We start from the raw sequence: 24,679 nt of genomic DNA, 5'->3' as shown, positions 1-24,679 counted from the left end.
CCAAGGGGAGATGCTGGCAAGTGGCAAGATGCTGAAGAGAGACAGCTCTACCCAGGAGCAGCTCCTCTGCACAGCGCAGCAGGGCAGGGGGCACTGCCTGCAGGGGACAAGGGCGGCTGAGAGAAGGGAGGGAGATGTTAAAGGCAGTGTGGAGGGGGGATGCTGAGAGCTCACTGTGGGAGAAATCTTCACTGTGAGCTCCTTCCAGACTGCAATCCCTCCCATAGCAGATCTGCTTTACCTGATGGAGAAGTGCAGAAATCCTATGGGCAGGGAAAGGCTTTTGGGGAGGTGAAAGGAACTCCTGGGCTAGCACTGGGGTGGTGAGACCTTGCTTAGGTTCAGGTACCTGGAGGCAGTGTGAGGCACTCAGAGGTGTTTGGTTTCTACTCAGGGGGACACAGGACATTAATCCCCCTCCTTCTGCATCCAACTGTCTTGGAATTGGGGGTGCAGATGCTGACAAACTTTGCTGTTTTCAGAGGGATTTCACCTGGGAGATCTTGAATATCAGATCTGGCCTCTGCATCCCTTCTGTTCCCAGGTACCACAAAATCAGAGCATGACCAACACCTGGGGAGTCTATGGGAAGAGGCCCTGCTCCTCGTGGCATGCTCATTCATCAGAAAACAGAATTCCAAGGAAGGGAACTGCATCAAGGTCCTGCCAAAAGGGACTAAGGATCAGAATGTTTTGAGGGGGAGTCTATGAGGAATTGCTTTGACTTTTTCTGCAGAGAAGTCTGTTCTAACTTTTCCCTGTGTTTTCCTCCTGGGACAGTCATCAAGGCCCACAGGGAGAAAATGTCCAACAGCAGCTTCCCCACAGAGTTCCTCCTCCTGCCATTTGCAGACTCACGCGAGCTGCAGCTCCTGCACTTCGGGCTCTTCCTGGGCATCTACCTGGCTGCCCTCCTGGGCAACGGCCTCATCCTCACCGCCATAGCCTGCAACCACCACCTCCACACCCCCATGTACTTTTTCCTCCTCAACCTCGCCCTCCTCGACCTGGGCACTATTACCACCACACTCCCCAAAGCCATGGCCAACTCCCTGTGGGACACCAGGACCATCTCCTACTTGGGATGTGCTGCACAGGTCTTTCTACTTGTTTTTTTGATTGGAGGAGAGTATTTACTTCTCATTGTCATGGCCTATGACCGCTACGTTGCCATCTGCAAACCCCTGCACTACAGGACCCTTATAAATGGCAAAACTTGTGTCAAAATGGTAGCAGCTGCCTGGGGCAGTAGTGCTCTTAATGCCATGGTACACTCTACCAATACCTTTTCCCTCCCTCTCTGTCAAGGCAATGTCTTGGACCAGTTCTTCTGTGAAGTTCCCCAGATTGTCAAGCTGTCTTGCTCAGATGCCTACCTCAGGGAAGTTGGGTTTCTTGTGGTTACTGCATGTTTCCTCTTTGCTTGTTTTGTTTTCCTTGTCATGACCTATGTGCAGATCTTCAGGGCTGTGCTGAGTATCTCATCTGAGCCTGGACAGCACAAAGCCTTTTCCACGTGCCTCCCTCACCTGGCCGTGGTCTCACTGTTTATCAGCACTGCCTTTTTAGCTTACCTGAAGCCCCCCTCCATGTCCTCCTCCTCCCTGAATCTTTTGCTGGCAGTTCTGTACTCGGTGGTGCCTCCAGCAGTGAACCCCCTCATCTACAGCATGAGGAACAAGGAGCTCAAGGATGCAGTAAGGAAACTGATTTGGGGGATGTTTTTCAGTACTCTTAAGGATCCCTTCACTCTCCAATAATGAATCCCAGTACATCACCTTCCAAGCTTTTGTTTTGGTTGCTCTTATTATAATAATTATTATTTTCTTATTAACATTAGAACAGCTTGTGGTACTTGCATTCCTACATAAATATTTGTATTCTCCCTACTGCTAAGATTGAATAAAACCTGCTCTGTCCTATATGGAGGCTGTATAAATGTGCATCTAACACTGCGAGTGAGTCAGTGAAGACTCTCTTATAGCATCTCTGTAATAAAATGGCATCACCCCAGTGCAGTGCCTGAAGGCTGGGATTTCTTTCCCAAACCAGTGCCGAGAAAAGCCCCCTAAAATTGTTACTGTATTCCTTTGGTTCAGGAAGGCATGGCTCGTTGTCACATTATGACTTCTGAGAGACCTAGGGCCAGATATAAGACTCACGCATGGGTGTCTGCTGACAGCAGAGGCAGATCCCATTGGGCCCAAGAGCCCGGCCCAGCACAGGGAGCACAGGGAGCTCTTGACAGGTCCCTGGGCCTCAAGGGGAATCGACTTTGAAACAAACTGAAGCAATCCCTGATGCTCCTTCCCTCTACAGGATAAAGAAACTCTTTTCCAGTACTGTCATTCCTCATACAGGAAAAGTATGCAGTCCAGGAATCACCTTTCTGTGCCCTGGTTTTAGGCAGGACACACAAGGACAGAGAGGGATCTCCATTCCCCCTCCTGAGGGAAGAGTTTCAGATGAACCAAGCAAGGCATCTTATTCTTTGCAGTCCAGAAGCTAGGAGGGGGCTCTGCTGTCTCCCATGCCTCACACAAGCCCACAGGAGTTGGGATTCACAGAATCACAGAAACGTCTATGTTGGAAGAGACCTCCAAGATCACCAACTCCCACCTGTGACCTAACATTAACAAGTCCTCCACTAAACCATATCCCTAAGCTCTACATTGAAATGTTTTTAAAATGTTTTATTTTAATGTTTTTAATGTTTTTTAAATACCTCCAGGGATGGCGACTCCACTACTTCCCCACTCAGCCCATTCCAATGCCTAACAACCCTTTCAGTAAAGAACTTTTTCCTAATATCCAACCTAATATCCAACTGGCAGAAGAGCTGACTAAGCTACTCTGCATCATTTATCAACAGTCCTGGCTATCAGGGGAGGTCCCAGATGGCTGGCAGCTAGCAAATGTGACACCCATCTACAAGAAGGGCTGGAGGGTAGACCCGGGAAACTATAGACCCGTTAGTTTGACTTCAGTGACAGGAAAGCTCATGGAACACATTTTCTTGAGTGTCATCACGCGGCACTTAGAGAGCAACCAAGCAATTAGGTCCAGTCAGTATGGATTTATGAAAGGCAGATCTTGCTTGATGAACCTGATCTCCTTCTATGACAAAGTGTTGTGATTAGTGGATGAGGGAAAGGCAGTGGCTGTGGCCTACCTTGACGTCAGTAAGGCTTTTGACACCGTTTCCCACAGCATTCTCCTGAGGAAACTGGCTGCTTATGGCGTTGGCTGTCATACGCTTTGTTGGGTTAAAAGTTTTCTGGGTAGCCACGCCCAGAAAAAGAGTCAAAAGAGTCATGGTAAATGGAGTTAAATCCAGTCAGAGGCTGGTCACTAATGGCGCCCCCAGCGCCCAGTACTAGGGCCATTTTTATCAATGATCTGGATGAGGGGATCGAGTGTACCCTCAGTAAGTTTGCAGATGATACCAGGTTAGGTGCATGTGTTGATCTGTTCGAGGATAGGAAGGCTCTGCAGGAGGATCTGGATAGGCTGGACCAGTGGGCTGAGGTCAACTGGATGAAGTTCAACAAGGCCAAGTGCCGGGTCCTCCACCTGGAGCACAACAACCCCAAGCAGCATTACAGGCTGGGGGAAGAGTGGGTGGAAAGCTGCCTGGCAGAGAAGGACCTGGGAGTATTGGTGGATAGTCGGCTGAATATGAGCCAGCAGTGTGCTCAGGTGGCCAAGAAGGCCAACAGTATCCTGGCTTGTATCAGAAACAGTGTGGCCAGCAGGACTAGGGAAATGATTGTACTCGGCTCTGGTGAGGTCACACCTTGAGTACTGTGTTCAGTTTTGGGCCCCTCACTACAGGAAGGACATGGAGGTGCTTGAGCGAGTCCAGCGAAGGGAAATGAAGTTGGTGAGGGGTCTGGAGAACAAGTGTTACGAGGAACGGCTGAGGGAGCTGGTGTTGTTTTGCCTGGAGAAGAGGAGGCTCGGGGGTGACCTTATATCTCTCTACAGATACCTTGAAGGAGGCTGTAGCGAGGTGGCATTTGGTCTATTCTCCCTTGTGCCTGGTGATAGGATGAAGGGGAATGTACAAAAGTTGCACCAGGGGAGGTTTAGTTTGGATATTAGGAAAAAATTCTTTATTGAAGGAGTTGTTAGGCATTGGAATGGGCTGCCCAATTAAGTGGTTGAGTCACCATTCCTGGAGGTCTTTAAAAGTCGTTCAGAGGTAGAACTTAGGGATATGGTTTAGTGGAGGACTGGTTAGTGTTAGGTTGGAGTTTGGACTCGGTGATCTTGGAGGTCTCTTCCAACCTAAATGATTCTGTGATTCTCTGATTCTGTGAAAAGCTTGTGTGTTGAGATAAAGACTGTTTAATAAGACAGAAAAGGAAGAGAAATTATTATTATTATTATTATTATTATTATTATTATTATTATTATTATTATTATTATTATTATTATTACTACTACTACTACTACTATTATATCCTCCCACAATCCCTGCCACTCCTAACTCTCCTGCCTCTGGACAGATCTCTGGATGACATTCTTAAATATTTGTCTGATGTTAAACAAAAGCTGAAACACATTCATGAGACATAACAATAGGAACATGCTGGTTTGACAATTCCAACGATATTCAAAGCTTTGGAGAGCTATTGTGAGTATCCTGGAGCAGCCCCTCCCTGGCCTCTCCCCTCTGGGGCTGTGGGGTACGCATGGCCAGCACAGCAGGCAGAGACCAGATGAGGAAAAGCTCCCAAGCTCCTTTTGGCTGAGAGCTTCTCCTGGAGACAAGGTGAGGATTCGGTCCAGCTGCACTCGGACTGGGGCTTCTCTGCTCTAAGCTGTCTCCAGTTTCTTCTCAGGAAAACGCCTGAGTGTGATTGTGCTGCAGCTCACAGAGGGGTAATACAGGGCAGCTGAGAGCAGGACTGGTTGGCAGGTCTGCTCTGCTCAGTCTTCACCAAGGCACAGTCCTGTTGCCTCCTGGAACCCACAGGGTTTCACTAGGAGTGTACATGAACTGTCAGGCCATTCAGCCGTCTCATACATCTCCTAAGCATTATAAGGGCAACTCTGATAAAATAAACCAATAAAATATCTGCAGCTCTGCTCATCATTCAGATGAGGTGTTTGCAACAGCACTGCAAAGCTCATGTCTTATTTGTGGACTGAACATGAGTTTCCCTTACTCTCCTCTTTCATTTCCAGTTTTTCTCATTTAATTCTGCTTTAACTTTTTTTTTTTTTTTTTTTTTTTTTTTTTTTTCCTTCCTCTCCTCTTCAACAGACAACTGGGTCCAATGTCAGAAAATGTCCAACATCAGCTCTGTGAGTGACTTCCTCCTCCTGGCATTTGCAGACACACGCGAACTGTAGCTCTTGCACTTCGGGCTCTTCCTGGGCATCTACCTGGCTGCCCTCCTGGGCAATGGCCTCATCCTCACTGCCATAGCCTGTGACCACCGCCTCCACACCCCCATGTACTTCTTCCTCCTCAACCTCGCCCTCCTTGACCTGGGCACTATTACCACCACTGTTCCCAAAGCCATGGCCAATTCTCTCTGGGACACCAGGGCCATCTCCTATGAAGGATGTGCTGCACAGGTCTTGCTTTTTCTTTTCTTTCTCACAGCAGAGTATTCCATGCTTACTGTCATGGCCTATGACCGCTACATTGCCATCTGTAAACCCCTGCACTATGGGAGCCTCCTGGGCAGCAGAGCTTGTGCCCAGATGGCAGCAGCTGCCTGGGGCAGTGGCTTTCTCAATGCTGTCCTGCACATGGCCACTACATTTTCCCTGCCCCTCTGCCAAGGTAATGCCCTGGACCAGTTCTTCTGTGAAGTCTCCCAGATCCTCAAGCTCTCCTGTTCAGATGCCTACCTCAGAAAAGTTGGGGCTCTTGCGTTTAGTTTTTCTTTAGCATTTGGGTGTTTTGTTTTCATTGTGGTGTCCTATGTGCAGATCTTCAGGGCTGTGCTGAGGATGCCCTCTGAGCAGGGCCGACACAAAGCCTTTTCCATGTGCCTTCCTCACCTGGCTGTGGTCTCCCTCTTTGTCAGCACAGCCTTTTTTGCCTACCTGAAGCCACCCTCCATCTCTTCCTCATCCCTGGACCTCGTGGTGTCACTTCTGTACTCGGTGGTACCTCCAGCAGTGAACCCCCTCATCTACAGCATGAGGAACCAGGAGCTCAAAGATGCAGTGAGAAAACTGTTTCTATATGTGCTTCTCAAGCATAAGTAATGATACCATAATTGTGATTAGTATCATATCGTTTTTCTCATTAGCAACATTACCATAATATAACCATTAATAATAACCCTGTCAAGATATTTGAGAAACTGACGTGCCAATAAAGAATCCATCAGAAATTCATCGATCTCATCTGCCATCTCTTCCCATCCCCTCTGGAGCTGGGAGAGCAGCCCCAGTACACAGGAGGGGCTCAGGGCCAAGAGCCCAGCTGCCACACGAAGGAGCAGCCCTGCTGGCCCTTGGGGCTACCCCTCACTGCCCGCTGGGCTCTGCCTCCCTGCTGCATTCAGGTCAGGGCTGCTGCTTCCCTGGAGCCATGGCCATGGCCAGCAGCAGGATGTGGCCTTTTCACTGCTGCTCTCTTTTGGCTTCCACATTGTTCCTCTGTGCTCTTGCATTTCTCTTAGCCCTCAGATCTCATGCACCTTGGTGACAGTCCTATTGTCTCTGCAGTGGCATCCCTGTGGCTGCAGGCAGCAGCAGGCAATGTGCAGCCACAGCTGGCCTCCCTGCTAGCACCACAGTAACAAAAGGGCTTAGGGCAAACCCAGAAGCCTGGACACCTCTTCCAAAGTTGCTGTAAGACATACAGCCAGGGAGTTACTCCCTGCTTCCCTGTTTTCTGTGATTTTTCCCAGAATGAAGGACACAGGCTGAAAGTCCCAGCATGGTCTGTGAGGAACCAAGGGCTGGACCAAGATCCCCCTTTGTGGTGGCACATGCCCAAGCAGACAGCAACTGGTCTTGGAATCATCTACATTGGAATGTGTCCCTGCAGTGGGGCAGATAGCCAATGCCTTCCTGGAGAGGAATCTGGAGCTGCCAGATGGAAGGGGAACCCAGGGAAAATGTGCTTATTGGATAGTGATTAGAATCTCATAAAAGGAGTGACCAGGAAGTGTCTGGGAAAGGAAAAGGAAAATGTGAGGTGTCCAGGGGCTAAGGAAGACTCTGCAATTCCTGCTGAGGTGGTGAAGAGCCAGCAGGTGAAGGCCCATAAGAGTAATTGAGGACACCCTCCTTGAAGACTCATGGGCCAGGTCTGGTACAGCACTCCCCTGCCCTTTGTGCCCTTAGAGACATCCCATGGCCTTACCAAGCATGGCCCTATAGTTCTGAGCCATCAGGGCAGGTGGAAAGGGGCTCAGCAGCAGAGATCCCCATGGAGTTGGGGCTGATGACCACCTGGAGCAGAATGGGTGCGGCAGAGTCTTCTGGAAGACCCTGGGCACCACAGCCCCCTGGATCTGCAGAGCAGAATCACCAGCTCAGGACGCTCCATTTCCTGAGCCATGGCTGGTCCCAGCCCGGGGGCTGCTGGGGAGGCCCAGAGCCGCCTTTGTCCCAGCAGCTGTGGTACCTTGCAAAGGGCTGGGGCTGTGGTGGCCATGCCCAGAGCCCTACAGCAGGCTGCAGTGGGAACTGCCCTGGGGCTAGCCCATACTGGGCTGATAGGCTGGGATGCTGGGGTGGGCTGGGAAGATGGCAGGGTGGTAGGGGGAGGTGGGCAGGGGCTAGGCTGCGATAGGCAGTGCCCGGCAGAGGGCAACAGCAGCATCAGGGAGTGGTGGGAGCATGCAGGGGAGGGCTCCCAGCAGGGCTTGGTGCTGCAGAGCCAGGGATGTGCAAAGGGAGCCCAGAGCTGGAGGGGCAGGGGAGAAGAGGCCGCTCTAGGCCTTTGCTGGCCTGGGCAGAGCAGGAAGGGGGCCCAGGGCATTCGTCCCCTCACCATGGCCTGCCAGAACCTGCAAGGTGGTCATGGAGCGTCCAGGGCCAGGCTCTGCACTGTGGCAGTGAGTCCTGCCTGTCCTCGTCCTGACACACTCCGTGCGGTGGCTGTAGCAGAGGAGACCCCTAGCCAGTCCCTGCATGAGCCTCTGCCCCCCGCTTTGCCCCAGCCCTCTCCAGCACCTTCCTTGCTGCTCTCTGATGCACACCAGGACCTCCCAGTGCATGCCAGCCAGCACATCTGCTGAGGGCCAGTGCAGCTGCTGCAGGGGCAGGAAGCTCAGCATGGCACATGCAGTCACCTGGGCCTGGGCCTGCCTATCCCCTTGGCCTCGGCCCCAGCCTTGTCTCTGCTGGCAGGAGCTCTCTTGGCATGCACTTCCTGGCCTCCCCTCACCTGCACACAGCTGCTGCCCACTCAGGCTGCTGGCACAAACATGTCCTCACAAGCAGCACCACCCTGTTATAAATGGCTCAGGATTCAAATTAGGATTAAATAAAAAAATAGGATTTATTAAAAGAATATAAAGGAATAGAGGTAAGCAAACAGCGCTGGGTGCACCGGGAGTCTCCGCTCCACCAGGATGCACACCAGTTACATCAAGCAGCTGATTTTTATGCTTCTAGACTAATACATATTCATTACTACTTCTAAAAAAATAGATTATTATAATTAGCTTCCGGGGTCCAGTCCCTCCTACTGGAGCATGCGCAGTCTCCTCTGGGGGTCTCTTCTGGGGGTCTCTAGGGGTCTTTCATGATGAAGGCTCGTAGTCTTCCTCTCCCCCTTTGTACTTACTTGGCACCATGCCAAGTTTATAGAACATTCTCTGCAGGTCTTGTCTCCCAGCCGTCCTTCAGCTTCTTTTTCCTTCCTCTTAATCTCTCGGCCCCCCTAACCAGATACCAAAGATCCGCATAGTATCCCATAACAGTCACTAGTTGTTATCAGTTGTTCTGAAACTCCCAGACGTCAAACACAAACAGCTTTCTTATTTGACGCTTCACGAGTAATTAAAACATTCTTCCCCAGCCATTCACGGACACATCTACAGCAGTGTTAAATTAATCTCGAAGAAGACAGGAAAAAAGGCTGTAACTGTTAGAAATAGAAGTCCGGAATAACAAAAGCAAACAGGTTCATAAATTCGAGGAGTGTTTTCTGAAGACGTGATAAATTGACTAGAATGAGGGGGAGACTGGGACACACTGCATCTGTGGTTCAAGAATTAAATTGCCAGTGCAGGGCCCAGAGGCAGACAGGATTCAAACAGAGTTGTTCTTTATGGACACGAATTGTTAAAACATTCCTCACAACCCCTTGGGCTGCTTCTCCTGGCCTCCCCCACCCCACTGCCTTGACTCCTTGTCTCTGCTGGGCCCCCTCATTGACACCCAAATTTGTCCCTTGGTTGTTGGCTCCATCTGTCCTGCCCCACAGGATGGTATATATGGGGTGGGACATGTTACTGTTACATGTGGAAGTGTTTATGTAATCCTAATTCGTGATGGCACAAAACCACAGTTCCTTCACCAGTGATCTACATCCTTCTTCAGGTGAATTTTCAGGATCTATATTCATCACAGGAGAAGAAATACTGATGGTCATGAGCACTTGCATTTCATTTCTTTCTCCATCATGGTGTACTCCCTCATCTTCCAGGCACTTCCACCCATCTTGAATAAACAATCCCTGTTGAATGTCCCCTTTCCAGCTGCCTGTCTGGACCTATGCACTTCCCATGGTTCTCCTGCTTTGCCCTCCCCTTACTCTTTGATCATTCAGACCACTCTCACTGACCCAGTTGCTGCTTTGAGCTTCATTGAGTTCAAGCTTGCCCATCGATTAGCAGTTCTGCCTAATTGTTTCTGTAGCAAGCTCCTCATCATTTATCATTGAATTAAGATCATACGGAATAATAGTAATCTTAATACCTATAATTTCTTATCAATGAGTATAAAGAACTTAATCTACAGTCATCCTTTTGTGAGGATAAGCCAGTGAGGTAAACCTGACTGGAGACATACAAGATGAGGAGCTTGCTTTGCTGTTTGGAAAATTGCTGCATATTTTCCTGTTGATTGTTTTAAAATAAGGAAAAAACCTTCTGTGTGCAGCCAGGTTTCTAAGGAAAACAGGTGGGAGCTGGTGCAAAGGGGCTGTAACATCCAGCTGCAGACTTCAGTGCAGAAGTGTGGTGTAAGGAAAAGTGATGAAAACGCCAGGTGGCCAATGAGAGAAATGTCAGGGTTGGGGTGGTGAGGAGCAAGGTTGTCCATGCACTGTCAGACCTCAGTAGTCTGCTTTCCCTCCCTATGGACGTCTCCATAGGTTAAGCGCTGGATTAATATCAATTGAAGAAAGATGCTCAAAACTGAAATGCCATAAAATTCACCCTTTAAAATGAGAAAAGATTTGTATTAGGTGCTTTTTGAAATCTTCCTCCTTAACTACACTATGAAAGCTCTCCAATTAGTTCTCCAAGTCTTGAAGACTTAAATAAAACTATGGAAGACATATGTTTGCTTAGGTGTTTCTGCATTTTAGTGAGTTCCATGGTGGATTTTGGTGCTTAGTCCGTGAATGTCAGATACTGAGAGAAGAATGATGCAACTGCTTGAGCAAGTAAAGTCAGAAGGAGAAGCTGAAGTGACTTGGAGTATTAATGGGCCCCACTGAGGGCCGTTACCAAGAGATTCTCCTCAGAGACTTGTTAGGGCAGATAATTGGAGGCCATGATTACAGATAGGCAAAGCACTGTGCTGAAAAAAGTCTGGGTTTGTTGTGCTGAAGTAAAAGGGCCAGGTCCTGACTCCAGCCACTGGAAGGGAATGTCCTGCACTCCCATGTGATTCTGTGATTCTGTAATAGAGGAAAGGTAATGGAAAGGGTTGTGGACTAATCTTGGCTTCAAGGGATATTGTTGTAAAAAATTAGAGCGTTGGATTCCTGTCAAGGTGTGGAGTGGCATTTAGATTTAGGTATTAATGTAACAGGTTAAAACAGGGTAAGGCCCTTACATGACTGCTTTAAGTCAGCTTTATGGTGGGATCAACATTACCTGAATATTCTTGCCTCTTCAAAATTGTTAGCGTCTGCTGTCCAAGCTCCTCTTTCCTTCCCCAGATCTCACATCTCTCCTGGCCAGTCTCCTTCTGCCTTTCTTGTAAAGAAGTTTTTCCCAATATTCAACCGAAACCTCCTCTGGTGCAACTTTAACCTATTCCCCCTTGTCCTATAAAAGGCCATGTTGGAGAATAGACCAATGTCCACCTTGTCACAGCCTCCTTTAAGGTATCTATAGAGAGACATATGGTCGCCCCTGAGCTTCCTCTTCTCCAGGCTGAACAATCCCAGCTCCCTCAACCGCTCCTTGTAGGACTTGTTCTCCAGACCCCTCACCAGCTTCATAGCCCTTCTCTGGACTCGCTCAATCACCTCGCTGTCCTTCTTGTAGCGAGGGACCCAAAACTGAACACAGTACTCGAGGTGCGGCCTCACCAGAGCTGAGTACAGGGGGACAATCACTTCCCTAGCCCTGCTGGCCATACTGCTTCTTATACAAGCCAGGATGCTGTTGGTGTTCTTGGCTACCTGAGCACACTGCTGGCTCATATTCAGCCGACTACCCACCAATACTCCCAGGTCCTTCTCTGCCAGAAAGCTTTCCAACCACTCATCTCCCAGCCTGTAGCTCTGCTTGGGGTTATTGCTCCCCAGGTGCAAGACCCGGCACATGGCCTTGTTGAACATCATACAGTTGGCCTTAGCCCATGCATCCAGCCTATCCCGATACTTCTGCAGAGCCTTCCAAGTGCTGCATGATGACACTCAAGATAACCTGTTCCATGAGCTTCCCTGGTACTGAAGTCAAACTAACAGGCCCATCGTTTCCTGGGTCCACCCTCCAACCCTCATTGTAGATGGGTGTCACATTTGCTAGCCACCAGTTGACTGGGACCTCCACGGGTAGCCAGGACTGTTGATAAATGATGGAAAGTGTCTTGGTCAGCTCTTCCACCAGTATCCTCATGTGGATCCCATCTGACCCCACTGACTTGTGTACATCTAAGTGCTGTAGCAGGTCTCCAACCATGTCCTCATGGATTATGAGGCCCACATTCTGCTCCCCATCTCCTTCCACCAGATCAGGGGGATGGGTACCTGGAGAACAACTGGTCTTGCTGCTAAAGACTGAGGCAAAGAAGGCATTAAGCACCTCAGCCTTTTCCTCATCTCTTGTCACTAAGTTTCCTCCTGTATCCAGTAAAGGATGGAGATTCTCCTTAGTCCTCCTTTTTGTATTTTTGTATTTATAAAAAAACATTCTGTTATCTTTAACATCAGTAGCGAGAGTGAGCTCCAGATGAGCTTTGGCCTTTCTAATTTTGTTCTTGCACATCCTCAAAAGATCCTTATAGTCCTCCTGAGTGGCCTGCCAAAGGGTTTAGGCCTGAGTGCCCTTTCCAAAGGTCCTAAACCCTCTTTTTTCTTCCTAAGCTCTAGACACAACTGTCTGTTCAGCTCTCTGTTCTTCCACACTGGCTGGACTTTGGGCACGTGGGGATGGACAGTCTGCTCCTGAGACTTGAAGATTTCCTTCTTGAAGAATGTCCAGCCTTTCTGGACTCGTCTGCCCTTCAGAACTGCCTCTGAAGGGACTCTGCCAACCAGTGTCCTGAACAGCTCAAAGTCTGCTTGTAGAATGCCTCATCTGTCTCCTCATCCTGGTTTGGCGGTCAATAAGATATCCCCACCAGGATGCCTGCCTTGTTGGCCTTCCTACTGACCCTGACCCATAGGGACTCAACAATATCATTCCCAGATTGAAGTTCTGCAACATCAAAACGCTCTCTAATATAGAGAGCCACACCACCACCCCTTCTATTCTGTGTGTCTCTTCTGAAGAGCCCATAACCACTCATTGCAGCACTCCAGTCATGGAAGTGGTCCCACCGCATTCCAGTGATGGGAACCAGGTCACAGAGTGCCTTTTATTTCTTTGCTATTGAGTAATGGCTACAGTTATATTATATTGTACATGCAATAATAAAATCTCTGTTTATGGCCCAGAGGAATTAGGCACTTCAAATGTCACTCAGAGGTCACTCTGATATCTCCAATATCACCTGGTGTCTGCATCTGAACAACTCCCTTCTGCTCTCTGTCTCCATTCAATATCCTGGGAGCTGAGACAGGCAGCTGATATGCAGCTGCCTAGTTTGTGCCCACCTGAACCAGGTCAAGAGGAATCCCAACTCGTGTGGGTTGTGTGAGGCACGGGAGAGGCAGCTGAGCCCCATTCTAGCCTCTGGACAGCAAATAAAGAAGTAGATGCCTTGTTTTACTCAGTTGAAACACTTTTCTCAGCAGGGGGAAGGCAGGTCCCTCCCTGTCCTTGCCTGGGTGTTCTGCCTAAAACCAGGACAGGGAAAAGTGATTCTTGGACCTCATAGTTTTTCTGTATGAGGAATAACAGTGCTGGAATAGTTTCCTTCTGAAGTAGTGGGAGGGAACTGAAGTGATTACTTCAGTTGATTCCCCTGGAGGCCCAGGGACTTGTCAAGAGCTCCCAGTGCTGATGAGCTGGGCCGGGCTCCTGGGTCCAAGGGCAGCTCCTGGCAAGTGGGCAGCACTGCAGAGAGACAGCTCTGCCCAGGAGCAGCTCCTCTGCACAGCACAGCAGGGCTGGGGGCACTGCCTGCAGGGGACAAGGGCAGCTGAGAGATGGGAGGGAGATGTTAAAGGCAGTGTGGAGGGGGGATGCTGAGAGCTCACTGCGGGAGAAATCTTCAGAGCCCTGAACAGGGTAAGTCTCTGGCTGCAGGGCAGCACAGCTGTTGTTCCTGGTGCCATCTGCAGATTTGATGGCAAATCCCTCAACCTATGGGAGCTTTTGGGAGGACTCTCAGTGTTTGGATAAGAGGAGAACAACAAGCTCCGGAACAGTGATTATCTGCCATAAATTACTGAAGGACAGGACATGATGTTTCTTTCTCACAGGGCTGGCTGCAGCCAGGTTGCAGTCAGGGGTGTCCAGGGCTGTGGTGCAGAACAGGGTCCCTACTGTGCCCCAGGAGCTGTGTGCTGGGGGAGAGCCTCTGCTGCCTGCCAGCCTCAGCACTCAGCCTGACTGGGGAGCTGCCCAGGGCACTGCAGGGAGAAGCTGTGGGTGGAAGGAGCACCCATTCCCCTGGCAGGCAGGGCAGGGTCCTGCTGTTGCCCAGACGCTGCTTCCTGGGGTAGGCAGCTCTCAGCTCTACAGCACCCCCAGGGCATCTCTGGGCGTGATTCTTGACAAGATGGACCAACTCGTGCACTACCTGCATGGAAGGCACTCTCTAGAGTTTCTGCTCTCATTTTCCTGCCCTGAAGAGCAGTCAGGAGAACACTAATGGAGTTGTCTGGTTGTGTCAGTCAGTGAGGCTGTTAGATTATTCCACTGAAAGAGATCTGTAGGTCTGTGAGGAATCTCACAGTTTTTCTCCACACTCTATAACCCTACATAGTTCATTGTTTTGTGACAGATTTTTAGATGTCCTTCTCAACACCTAAAACACTGAGACACCTGTGTCCAGTGGGCACCTGAAATCCATCCCCACTGGTTTTCAGCAGACGCTGTAGGGCAGTACTGACTCTGGCTGAGCCCACACAGGATCTGTCTGGTCCCTCTACACCCCTAGGAAATAAAACTGAGAGCTAGATGCAGGAGCACATCTTCCTCAAAGGGAAGGAATAGTCTGCCTTGCTGAGGAGGTTTCGATGAAACATAACATATAACTATAGGTATTGCACAGAAAAATATCTCTAACTTGTTCCGTGTCTTTTCCACCACTGACAGCCATCCATGCTCTGAGGCAGCAAATGTCCAACAGCAGCTTCCTCACAGAGTTCCTTCTCCTGCCATTCGCAGACACACGTGAGCTGCAGCTCCTGCACTTCGCGCTCTTCCTGGGCATCTACCTGGCTGCCCTCCTGGGCAACGGCCTCATCCTCACAGCCATAGCCTGCGACCAACACCTCCATACCCCCATGTACTTCTTCCTCTTCAACCTTGCCCTCCTCGACCTGGGCACTATTACCACCACTGTTCCCAAAGCCATGGCCAATTCCCTGTGGGACACCAGGGCCATTTCCTATGCAGGCTGTGCTACCCAGGTCTTTTTCTTTGCTGTCTTTGTCACAGCGGAATTTTACCTACTCACAATCATGTCCTATGACCGCTACGTTGCCATCTGCAAACCCCTGCACTATGGGACAATAATGACCAACAGAACTTGTGCCAACATGGCAGCAGCTGCCTGGGGCAGTACTTTTCTCTACGCTGTGCTGCACACGGCCAATACATTTTCCCTTCCCCTCTGCCAAGGCAATGCCCTGGACCAGTTCTTCTGTGAAATTCCCCAGATCCTCACGCTCTCCTGCTCAGATGCCTACCTCAGAGAAGTTGGGCTTCTTATGCTTAGTGTCGCTGTAGCATCTGGCTGTTTTGTTTTCCTTGTGCTGTCCTATGTGCAGATCTTCAGGGCTGTGCTGAAGATCCCCTCACAACAGGGACGGCACAAAGCCTTTTCCACATGCCTTCCTCACCTGGCCGTGGTCTCCTTATTCATCAGCAGTGGCACATTTGCCTACCTGAAGCCTCCTTCTATGTCCTCCTCCTCCCTGAATCTTTTGCTGGCAGTTCTGTACTCAGTGGTGCCTCCAGCAGTGAACCCCCTCATCTACAGCATGAGGAACCAGGAGCTGAAGGATGCAGTGTGGAAAGTGATGACTGGAGTGTGTCAGAAACAATAAATGGCCTGTTTTCTTCTGCATATCACTCATAATATAACTCATTATATTCCCAAATGTTTGTTTTCTTTGAGTGTGCCTTGCTGTTTTTTCCTTTTTCTTTTTTTTTTTTTTTCTTTTTCCTTACTTATGGAAAAGACATAACATTTTTCCTCCCCTTCATTTTCATATTTGCCTGCTTGAGTGACTCCAAGACTTGGTGGAAACAATGAGCCAGGCTCTCTGTATGTTTAAATAAAAGAAAGGACCCTGTAGTTACTTTCTTGCCTGAGATCCTTCCTCAGACACCTGTGGTGGAACTGCAGGGGCACTTGGCTGTGTGCAGAGGTGGAGGGGAGAAGAGTCCTGGCACAGCAGCATTACCAGGGAGCCTGACGGTTTGGTCTGTCCTGAGGTGCTCTCTTTCACCTCCCACACTCTCCTTCAGAGCCCTTCTGTTGCTGTGAGTTCTGATTGCTCTTGTTGCTTGCTCATTGTGCTGCTGTGGGGAAGTCCTTTGTCCACAGGCCAGGGTCTCTAACACAGCTGGCTCCGTACCAGCACAGCCAGCATGAAAGGGGGTCTGGCACTGAGGGCAGTGCCTGAAGGCTCAGCTCTTCTCCCACATCTCTTCTCATGGATATTGCAAAGGAACCGACTCAAAGGAGGCTCCGTGCTTTGCTTGTTTCTCTGTGGGCTCAAGGCGACGAGATCAGCTGATCACCAAGGATGAATCCTTCCTTTTAGGCAGGAAGGGCTGATTTCAGAATTGCCAGCTGGTGTCTGGCACCCATAGAGATGGTGACTTCACTTGCCTGTATCCACAGCATGCAATAGGTGTGAAGGTGGGCAGGTGTCTTTCTGGAGGGAAGTGGAAGTCACCAGGAGAGCCCAGGGGATTGGCAGGGACAGTGTGTGCCAGGGAGTCAACAGGGCATGGAGCCCACAGAGCATGAGCATGTCCAAGGTGGAGGCACCCAGAGGTAAGATGCTAAACCTGGGATGGAACAGGCAAAGGAGAGCTCTGCAACTGCAGGGAACACAGCAAGCATAGAGAAGGCAGTCTGCTGAATTAGTTGTTAAACCTCTGGTGAAATCTCAAAGACTAAATTGAATGAATCACCCCAAAATGTCTCTGCCATTGGAAATGAGTTGGACTCTATGAGCTTTGTGTGTCTCTTCTACAAGGGGAAGGCGAGGAGGTGAGGTAATTTGCAGATGTCAGCAGCAGGGACACTGCCACTGCCCTCCACTTTTCCACTTGCTGCTTTGGGGGCATTCCAGCCTGGGCTGTTCTGCTGGGCTGGACTGGGTTGGGGAGAGGACAGGGAGGTGTGGAGAGCTGGGGAGGGTCTGGGCTGTGCTGGTCTCCTGGCAAAGACAAGGAGGAGCAGCAGAGCAGGGGCTGGAATGAGCCCTTGTTCTCTGGACACCCTGGCAGATGCTGCCCCAGGACAATGGTCCCAGAGCAGCCCCTCACAACCACCTTTCCCAGCACTGGGCTCTTGACCCAGCTCACACAGGTGGTTTGTTTCTACATGGAAGGACACCAAATGATTACATCAGGAATCCACGTTTGCCTTGTCCATATGACACTGCCCATAGTATTGGTGCAGTGAGATGAGCCTGAGTGAACACAAGTGCCAGAAACTACTCCCTAAGGTTGCTATCATGTGCAGTGGGACAGACAGAGTCTCAAGGTCCCCTCTCTTTAGAGGTATGGTCTCCTAGGAAACCAGCTAAATAAAGCAAAATTAGACATCATGACTTTCACACCAACTCCTTCTCTGTAGAGTTCTCACCATTTTCCTAAAATTCATTTCTTGATTCACTTTTCCACACAGATATGGGCATTTCCTTTAGGATGCACTGGTGTTGCTAAATGCTACATGGGGAAACATGAGGGACTGTGCAGGGCATCCCCTGCACCCACTGCTCCTTTGGGGGGAGGACGTAGGCTGGGAAGAGACCTCCTGAGCACATCTACTCCTTGTAGCCCTGTGGATGCTGGCTGTGAGGTCACTTCTGTCCCAGCCCCTGGCTGACCAACAGCAGGGAGGCAGAGCCTCTGGGGTCATAAAGGCCATTAGAAAGCTGCCCCCGGCAGGATGACACGTATGGGAGGCCAGGGGAAAGCCAGGAAAATAAAGTGGCAGGTTTGGTGGAGAGAAGACTGAAGTGGCTAAGAGAAAGGAAAGATTTGGAAGAGAGAAAAGGGTTTCAGGTAAGGGTGCTGGTGCTGGAAAATATTCAAGTTAGCAATATTTCTAACTTGCAACCTTAGGACATACATGTAGTCCTACCCGAAATGCCATCCCTCACCCTGAACAAATCCACTGCTCTAATCCCCAACATCAAATCCTACCTTGAACTCAAAGTCCAAACACATCTCCTGTTACCATTAGTCTTAACCTATTGATCACCCTAATCTCAGGCCTTTAATTTCTATTATTAAATTCACAGTTTTAATAGCAGACCTCATCCCCGAACAAAGCAGATAATAAAACCGTAACCAAAAATCTAGCCCATACCTTAAACAGTGACTGGCTACCCAAAGCGGAACACCAAAGCCTCCCTCTAAGACTCTGCCAAATCCATAAACCTGGAAAGCAAGATCTAATCCCTAGACCCTAACCTGAAGACCTAACTCCCAAATCCCTGCACTCTGATCATGTAATCAAATCAGGTTGGCCCCAAGAGGCTGATATAGATCTGGCCAGGTCAGAGGGCTCAAGGAGATGGGTGGGGATGTTCTTCTGAGGTAGGTCACCTGTGCCTCAGGATCTCAAGAGGAGGCCCATGGCTGGGCAGGTGGGTGTTGGAGTATTGTGCCTAAGGGCCTGATAGGCCGCCTTCAGGCACATGGCTGGTGTATCATAGAATCATAGAATATCCTGAGTTGGAAGGGACCCATAAGGATCATCGAGCTCAACTACTGGCACCACACAAGTCTACCCAAAAATTCAGACCGTATGACTGAGAGCACTGTCCAAACCCTTCTCAAACTTCAGCAGGCTTGGTGCTGTGACTATGTCCGTGGGGAGCCTGTTCCAGTGGGCGACTACTGAAAATAATAAAATAATAAACAAAGAAAATAATTCGGCGCCTGCTCCTCCACTCTCCCTCGTGAGGAAGCTGTAGACCACGATGAGGTCTCCCCTCAGCCTCCTCTTTTCCAGGCTGAACAGGCCAAGTGCCCTCAGCCGCTCCTCATACGTCTACCCCTTAGGCCCTTCATCATCTTTGTAGTCCTTCTCTGGACGCTCTCCAACAGTTCCACAAAGAAACCCATGTGAGCCTCACCCATAACCTAGATCTCCCCTCTTTTACTTTAAAACCATTCTCCCTTCTCCTGTCATTAAGTGATTGAGAAAAAAAAAATGCCCTCCATCTTTTTAATAAGCTCTCTTTAAGTACTGAAAATTTGCAACGAGGTCACCCCGGAGCCTTCTCATCTCCAGGCTGAACATCCCCAGCTGTCCCCCAGGAGTCAGTACTGGGTCCAGTCTTGTTCAACTTATTCATCCTAGACAATGCAACAGAGTGCAACCTTAGCAAATGTGCTGGATACAAAACTGGGAGGAGGGGCTGATACTCCAGAAGTCTGTGCCGCCATTCGGAGGGACCTCGGTAGACTGTAGAGCAAGGCAGTGAGGAACCTCATTAAGTTCAAGAAAGGTAAGTGCAAGGTCCTTCTCCTAGGAGGAATAACCCCATGCACCAGTAGAGGTTGGGCGGTGACCTGTTATAAAGCAGCTCTGCAGAGAAGGACAAGGCAGTCCTGGTAGACAGCATGTTAGCCATGAGTCAGCAATGTTCCCTTGCACCAGCAATGTTCCCTTGGCCAAGAAGGCCAACGGTATCCTGGGGTGCATTTCAAAGAGTGTTGCCAGCAGGTCAAGAGAGGTGATCCTCCCCCTCTACTCAGCCCTGGTGAGGCCTCAACTGGAGCATTGTGTCCAGTTCTGGGCCTCCCAGTACATGGAACATGGAACTGTCCCAGTACAGGGACATGGAACTACTGAAGAGTCCAGAGGAGGGCTACAAAGACGATGAGGAGACTGCAGTATCTCTTATACAAGGATAGGCTGAGAGAGCGGGGCTTGTTTAGCTTGGAAGAAGAAGTCAGAGAGGGGATGTCCCTTAGAGGGGGATGAGAGAGATATGTTATAGGGGAGTTTTATATATCTTTTTAGCTAAAGGTAAAGATCCCATGTTAGGGAAAAGGCAAAAAGGAAGGCAATATTTTTAGGAGACATACCCTGACAAAATGCTAATACTTACATTTCCAGTCTCTGAAGTTCTCATGGAATCTATCTTATACAACGTCTGGCACCTCAGAAGTGCTGTACTTGAGAAGAAGTTAAGAGAAATCCCAACTTTTTGTATTGAAAGTTCTGGGCCCCATTTGAGCCTTAAGACAACAAACTCAGGATGAGATGTCTCAACTGAGTCCTTGTGATCTCTTGCCTCAGCTTGGGAAAATGGGATTCCTGCCAGTCACAGTCTGGGTGTTCTGCCTAAAAGTGGAAGAGGACAAGGTGATTCTTTGATGCAACTCCTCCTGATAGGAGAAATGACACTGCTGAAAGTAAGTATCACTCCTCGTCTGACGGAGGGATCATAGGGGATTGCATCAGCCTGTTTCAAAGTTGGTTCCCTGAAGGCCCAGTGACAGACATCTCAAGGGACACAAGAGAGGGCAGGGAAAGTGAGGCCTTGGGATGGAGCTTTGCGGCTGAGCTGGGCTGGGCTCCTGGGTCCAAGGGCAGCTCCTGGCAAGCGGGCAGTGCTGCAGGGAGACAGCTCTGCCCAGGAGCAGCTCCTCTGCACAGCACAGCAGCAGGGCTGGGGGCACTGCCTGCAGGGGACAAGGGCAACTGAGAGAAGGGAAGGAGATGTTAAAGGCAGTGTGGAGGCGGGATGCTGAGAGCTGATTGTGGGAGAAATCTTCACAGCCCTGAACAGGGTAAGTCTCTGTCTGCAGGGCAATGCAGATGCAAGTATCCTGGGGGTCTCTTCTACAGTTGTCAGTTCCATGGCTGGTAGTCCCGAGGGATGTGTGGCTCTAAACTACAGTAATATAGGTTTCCTGGCTTATATACTGGCTTCTCCAGTGCAGAGGATGGGGCTGTTTCCTGGATCAATGATTTCCTGCCTAAACTGTCAGAGGGGCAGGACATGAGGTTTCCTTCTCACAGGGCTGGTGGCAGGCTGTGAAGCCAGGTTGCAGGCAGGGTGCCCAGGGCTGTGGTGCCGAGCAGGGTCCATGCTGTGTCCCAGGGGAGTGTGCTGGGGCAGGGCCTCTGCTGCCTGCCAGGCTCAGCACTCAGCCTGCAGAGGAGCTGCCCAGGGAGCTGTGGGCTGAAGCTGTGGCTGGTAGGAGCAGGGCAGGGTCCTGCTGGTGTCCAGAGGCTGCTGCCTTGTTCAGACTGCTCACAGATCCACAGCACCCCAGGGGCAACCTTAGGCGAGAACAAAAGGTAAGGCTAGCACATGCACTAACGGAAGGGAAGGAAATCTCTGGTGTTTCTCATTTCTTTTACCTGCCTTGAAGGAGAGTCATGGGGCATGATAATGGAGTTGTCAGGCTGTGTCCTTCACTGAGGCTTTCAGAGCATGACACTGAAAGAGAACTGTAGGTCGATGAAGAGCCTCAGAATTTCTCTTCATACCCCTCTCCTTACAGAGAACACCAACACCACCTTTAGTGTTCCTCATGGGATTGCTGGATGTCCTGCATGGAACCTGAAAATAGAGGTGCCTCTGGCCACTGGGCACCACAGATTCATCCCAGTGCTCTTCACCGGATATTGTAGGGTAGTACTGACTTCTGCTGAGCCCTCAGAGGATCTGCCTGGACATTGAGGCACCTCAGAGAGAATAAAACAGAGCTCATAAGGAAGACACAGTGTATCTTGTTGAGGAGGAATCTCTGAAACACAGTAGCAGTTTTACTCAGACAAGTCTCACTAATGTGACTATTTTTCCTCCAGGGAAAGGCATCCATACCCAGAGGCAGCAAATGTCCAACAGCAGCTTCCCCACTGAGTTCCTCCTCCTGCCATTTGCAGCCACACGTGAGCTGCAGCTCCTGCACTTCGGCCTCTTCCTGGGCATCTACCTGGCTGCCCTCCTGGGCAATGGCCTCATCCTCACAGCTGTAGCCTGCAACCACCACCTCCACACCCCCATGTACTTCTTCCTCCTCAACCTCGCCCTCCTTGACCTAGGCACTATTACCACCACTGTCCCCAAAGCCATGGCCAATTCCCTCTGGGACATCAGGGCCATTTCCTATGCCAGCTGTGCTACCCAGGTCTTTTTCTTTGTTGTCTTTGTCACAGCAGAATTTTACCTACTCACGATCATGGCCTATGACCGCTACATTGCCATTTGCAAACCCCTGCACTATGGGACAATAATGACCAGCAGGACTTGTGTCAACATGGCAGCAGCTGCCTGGGGCTGTACTTTTCTCTATGCTGTGCTGCACACTGCCAGTACCTTTTCCCTACCCCTATGCCAAGGCAATGCCCTGGACCAGTTCTTCTGTGAAATCCCCCAGATCCTCAGTCTCTCCTGCTCAGGTGCCTACCTCAGAGAAGTTGGGCTTCTTGTGATTAGTGTCTGTTTATTATTTGGTTGTTTTGTTTTCCTTGTGCTGTCCTATGTGCAGATCTTCAGAGTTGTGCTGAGGATCCCCTCCCATCAAGGACGGCACAAAGCCTTTTCCACATGCCTCCCTCACCTAGCTGTGGTTTCTCTGTTCATAAGCACTGCCACATTTGCGTACCTGAAACCCCCCTCCGTGTCCTCCTCCTCCCTGAATCTTTTGCTGGCAGTTCTGTACTCGGTGGTGCCTCCTGCAGTGAACCCCCTCATCTACAGCATGAGGAACCAGGAGCTGAAGGATGCAGTGTGGAAAGTGATGACTGGAGGTTTTTCAGAAGCAAATAACTGCATATCCATTGCATATCACTCATAATGTAACTCATTAAAGGCTAAGGAAGATCTTTTTTTTTTTTTTTTTTTTTTTTTTTTTTTTTTGCTTTTTGCTTTAATTATGTAGTGATATATTTAAAAAAAATAAAAAAATCATTTTTCTTCCCCTTCCAGTTCACTACTGAATGTCTCATGTGACTCTGAGACTTGGTATAAAAGAGGTGTATTTAATAGGCAATTAAATGTTTAATGTGTATTTAAATAAAAAGATGGTTCCTGCAGTGTCTTGCTTGCCTGAGATGCTTCCTCAGAGAAAGGTGGCGGCACTTGGCTGTGTGCAAATTGAGGGGAAAAGAGTCCTGGCACAGCAGCAATGCCAGGGATCCCCAGGGCTTGGTTTGTCCAAATCAGCTCTCCATTTCACCTCCCACACTCTCCTATGGAGCTCTTGTGTTGCTGCAAGGACTGATTGCACTTGTTACTTGCTCATTGTGCTGCTGCAGGGAGTCCTGTGTCTACAGGCAGGGACAGGCCAGCGGCACTTCTCTAACACAGCTTGCTCCATACCAGCATCTCCAGTATAAAAGGGGATCTGCTCAGGGCAGTGCCTGAAAGCCCAGCTCTTCTCCCAAAGATGCTCTCATGGATATTTCAAAGGAATGGACTTGAAAGAGGCTCCTGGCTTTGCTTGTTTCTCTGTGGGCTCAGGCAGATAAGATAGGAGTCCCAGGATCATATTTTAGGCAGGAAGAGATGATTCCATTCCTGCCTGTTAGTGCCCAGCACCCATGAGATTTTGACTTCACTGGCCTGTATCCACAGCATGAAAAGCTGTCTTCCTGGGAGAGTCAGGGAGGACCAGCAGAGCAGGGGCTGGGCTTGGACCTTGTTCGCTGGACACCCTGGCAGATGCTGCCTCAGGCCAATGGTCCAAGAGCAGCCCCTTGCAACCACCATTCCCATCACTGGGCTCTCGCTGCAGCTCACACAGATGGTTTCTTCCTTTGGATATGGACACTAAATGACTACATCACGAGTCCATGTTTCCCTTGTCCATATGAGACTGCATCCAGTGTGGGTGTGGTGAGATGAACCTGAATGAGACCAAGTGCCATAAGCTGTTCCCTAAGGGTGCCATAAATTCCAGTGGGACAGAGAGTCTAAAGTTCACTTCCCATTGGAGGTACGGTCCCCTAGAATACCATCTGAATAAAGCAATCCTAGTCATCATAACTGTCACATCAACTCCTTCTCTGCAGAATTTGCCTAAAATATATGTTTTCCCAAAGTATATATTCAGTTCTTGAATCACTTTTCCACACATGGGTGGGCATTTCCTTTAGGATGCAATGGAGTTGCTAAAGGCTGCATGAGGAAACGTGAGTCTGGACATGTAGAAGACCTTCTGAAGCATGAGCTGGTTGGCAGGCAGAGTACCCGAGGGACTGTGAAGGGCATGCATCTGGTGCTCCTGGGTGGGCTAGAAAGAGGCCTCCTGAGCACAACACCTCCTTGTGACCCTTGTGGATGCTGGTTGTGAGGTCACTTCTGTCCCAGCCCCTGTCTGGACAACAGCAGGAAGGCAGAGCCTCTGAGGTCACTAAGGCCTTCAGGAAGCTGCCCCCAACAGGATGACACATTTGGGGAGGCCAGAGGAAAGCTGAGAAAATAAAGGTGGGAGATTTGGGGGAGAGAAGAGGGACTTGGCTAACAGAAAGGAAAGATCTGGAAGAGGTGAGAGGGGATCAGGCAAGGCTGTGCTGCTGCAACACTTACTAGGAAAACATCCATGTCCAGCCCTGGCAATATTTCTAAGCAGTAACCGTAAGCCCTACCCTAACACCTAAATGCTATCCCTCTCTCTGCAAGGAATCCACTACTCTTACTCTTAACCCCAAATCTCACCTGGCGTGGGTTAGCCAAGTCCCAAATCCATAAGGCCTTACCATACACTCTTAGCTCAATTCTCACCCTATTCCTCAGCCTTTC

General features: G+C 49.8%; 3 protein-coding genes across 3 annotated transcripts; all 3 read left to right on the top strand.

The window, feature by feature from the left end:
- Positions 1-803: 803 nt before the first annotated feature.
- On the top strand, positions 804-6,231 carry LOC311216474 (olfactory receptor 14J1-like; the record flags this gene model as incomplete). The annotated part of the gene is made up of 2 exons (XM_084298008.1): positions 804-973; positions 5,466-6,231. 2 exons carry the CDS (start codon positions 804-806, stop codon positions 6,229-6,231), a joined length of 936 nt encoding a protein of 311 aa, XP_084154134.1.
- An 8,605-nt stretch (positions 6,232-14,836) lies between these two features.
- On the top strand, positions 14,837-15,769 carry LOC311216582 (olfactory receptor 14C36-like; the record flags this gene model as incomplete). The annotated part of the gene is made up of 1 exon (XM_084298115.1): positions 14,837-15,769. One exon carries the CDS (start codon positions 14,837-14,839, stop codon positions 15,767-15,769), a length of 933 nt encoding a protein of 310 aa, XP_084154241.1.
- A 6,001-nt stretch (positions 15,770-21,770) lies between these two features.
- Positions 21,771-22,733, top strand: LOC311216473 (olfactory receptor 14A16-like; the record flags this gene model as incomplete). Its single annotated transcript, XM_084298007.1, has 1 exon — positions 21,771-22,733. The coding sequence occupies one exon, from the start codon at positions 21,771-21,773 to the stop codon at positions 22,731-22,733; it is 963 nt and encodes a 320-aa protein (XP_084154133.1).
- Between the last annotated feature and the right edge of the window lie 1,946 nt (positions 22,734-24,679).

The sequence above is a fragment of the Netta rufina genome, assembly GCF_964035555.1.
Source record: "Netta rufina genome assembly, chromosome: 18".
NCBI classification, from domain to species: Eukaryota; Metazoa; Chordata; class Aves; order Anseriformes; family Anatidae; genus Netta; species Netta rufina.
The sequence above is the reverse complement of the archived record's forward strand: the minus strand, read 5'-3'. Positions and strand labels throughout refer to the sequence as shown.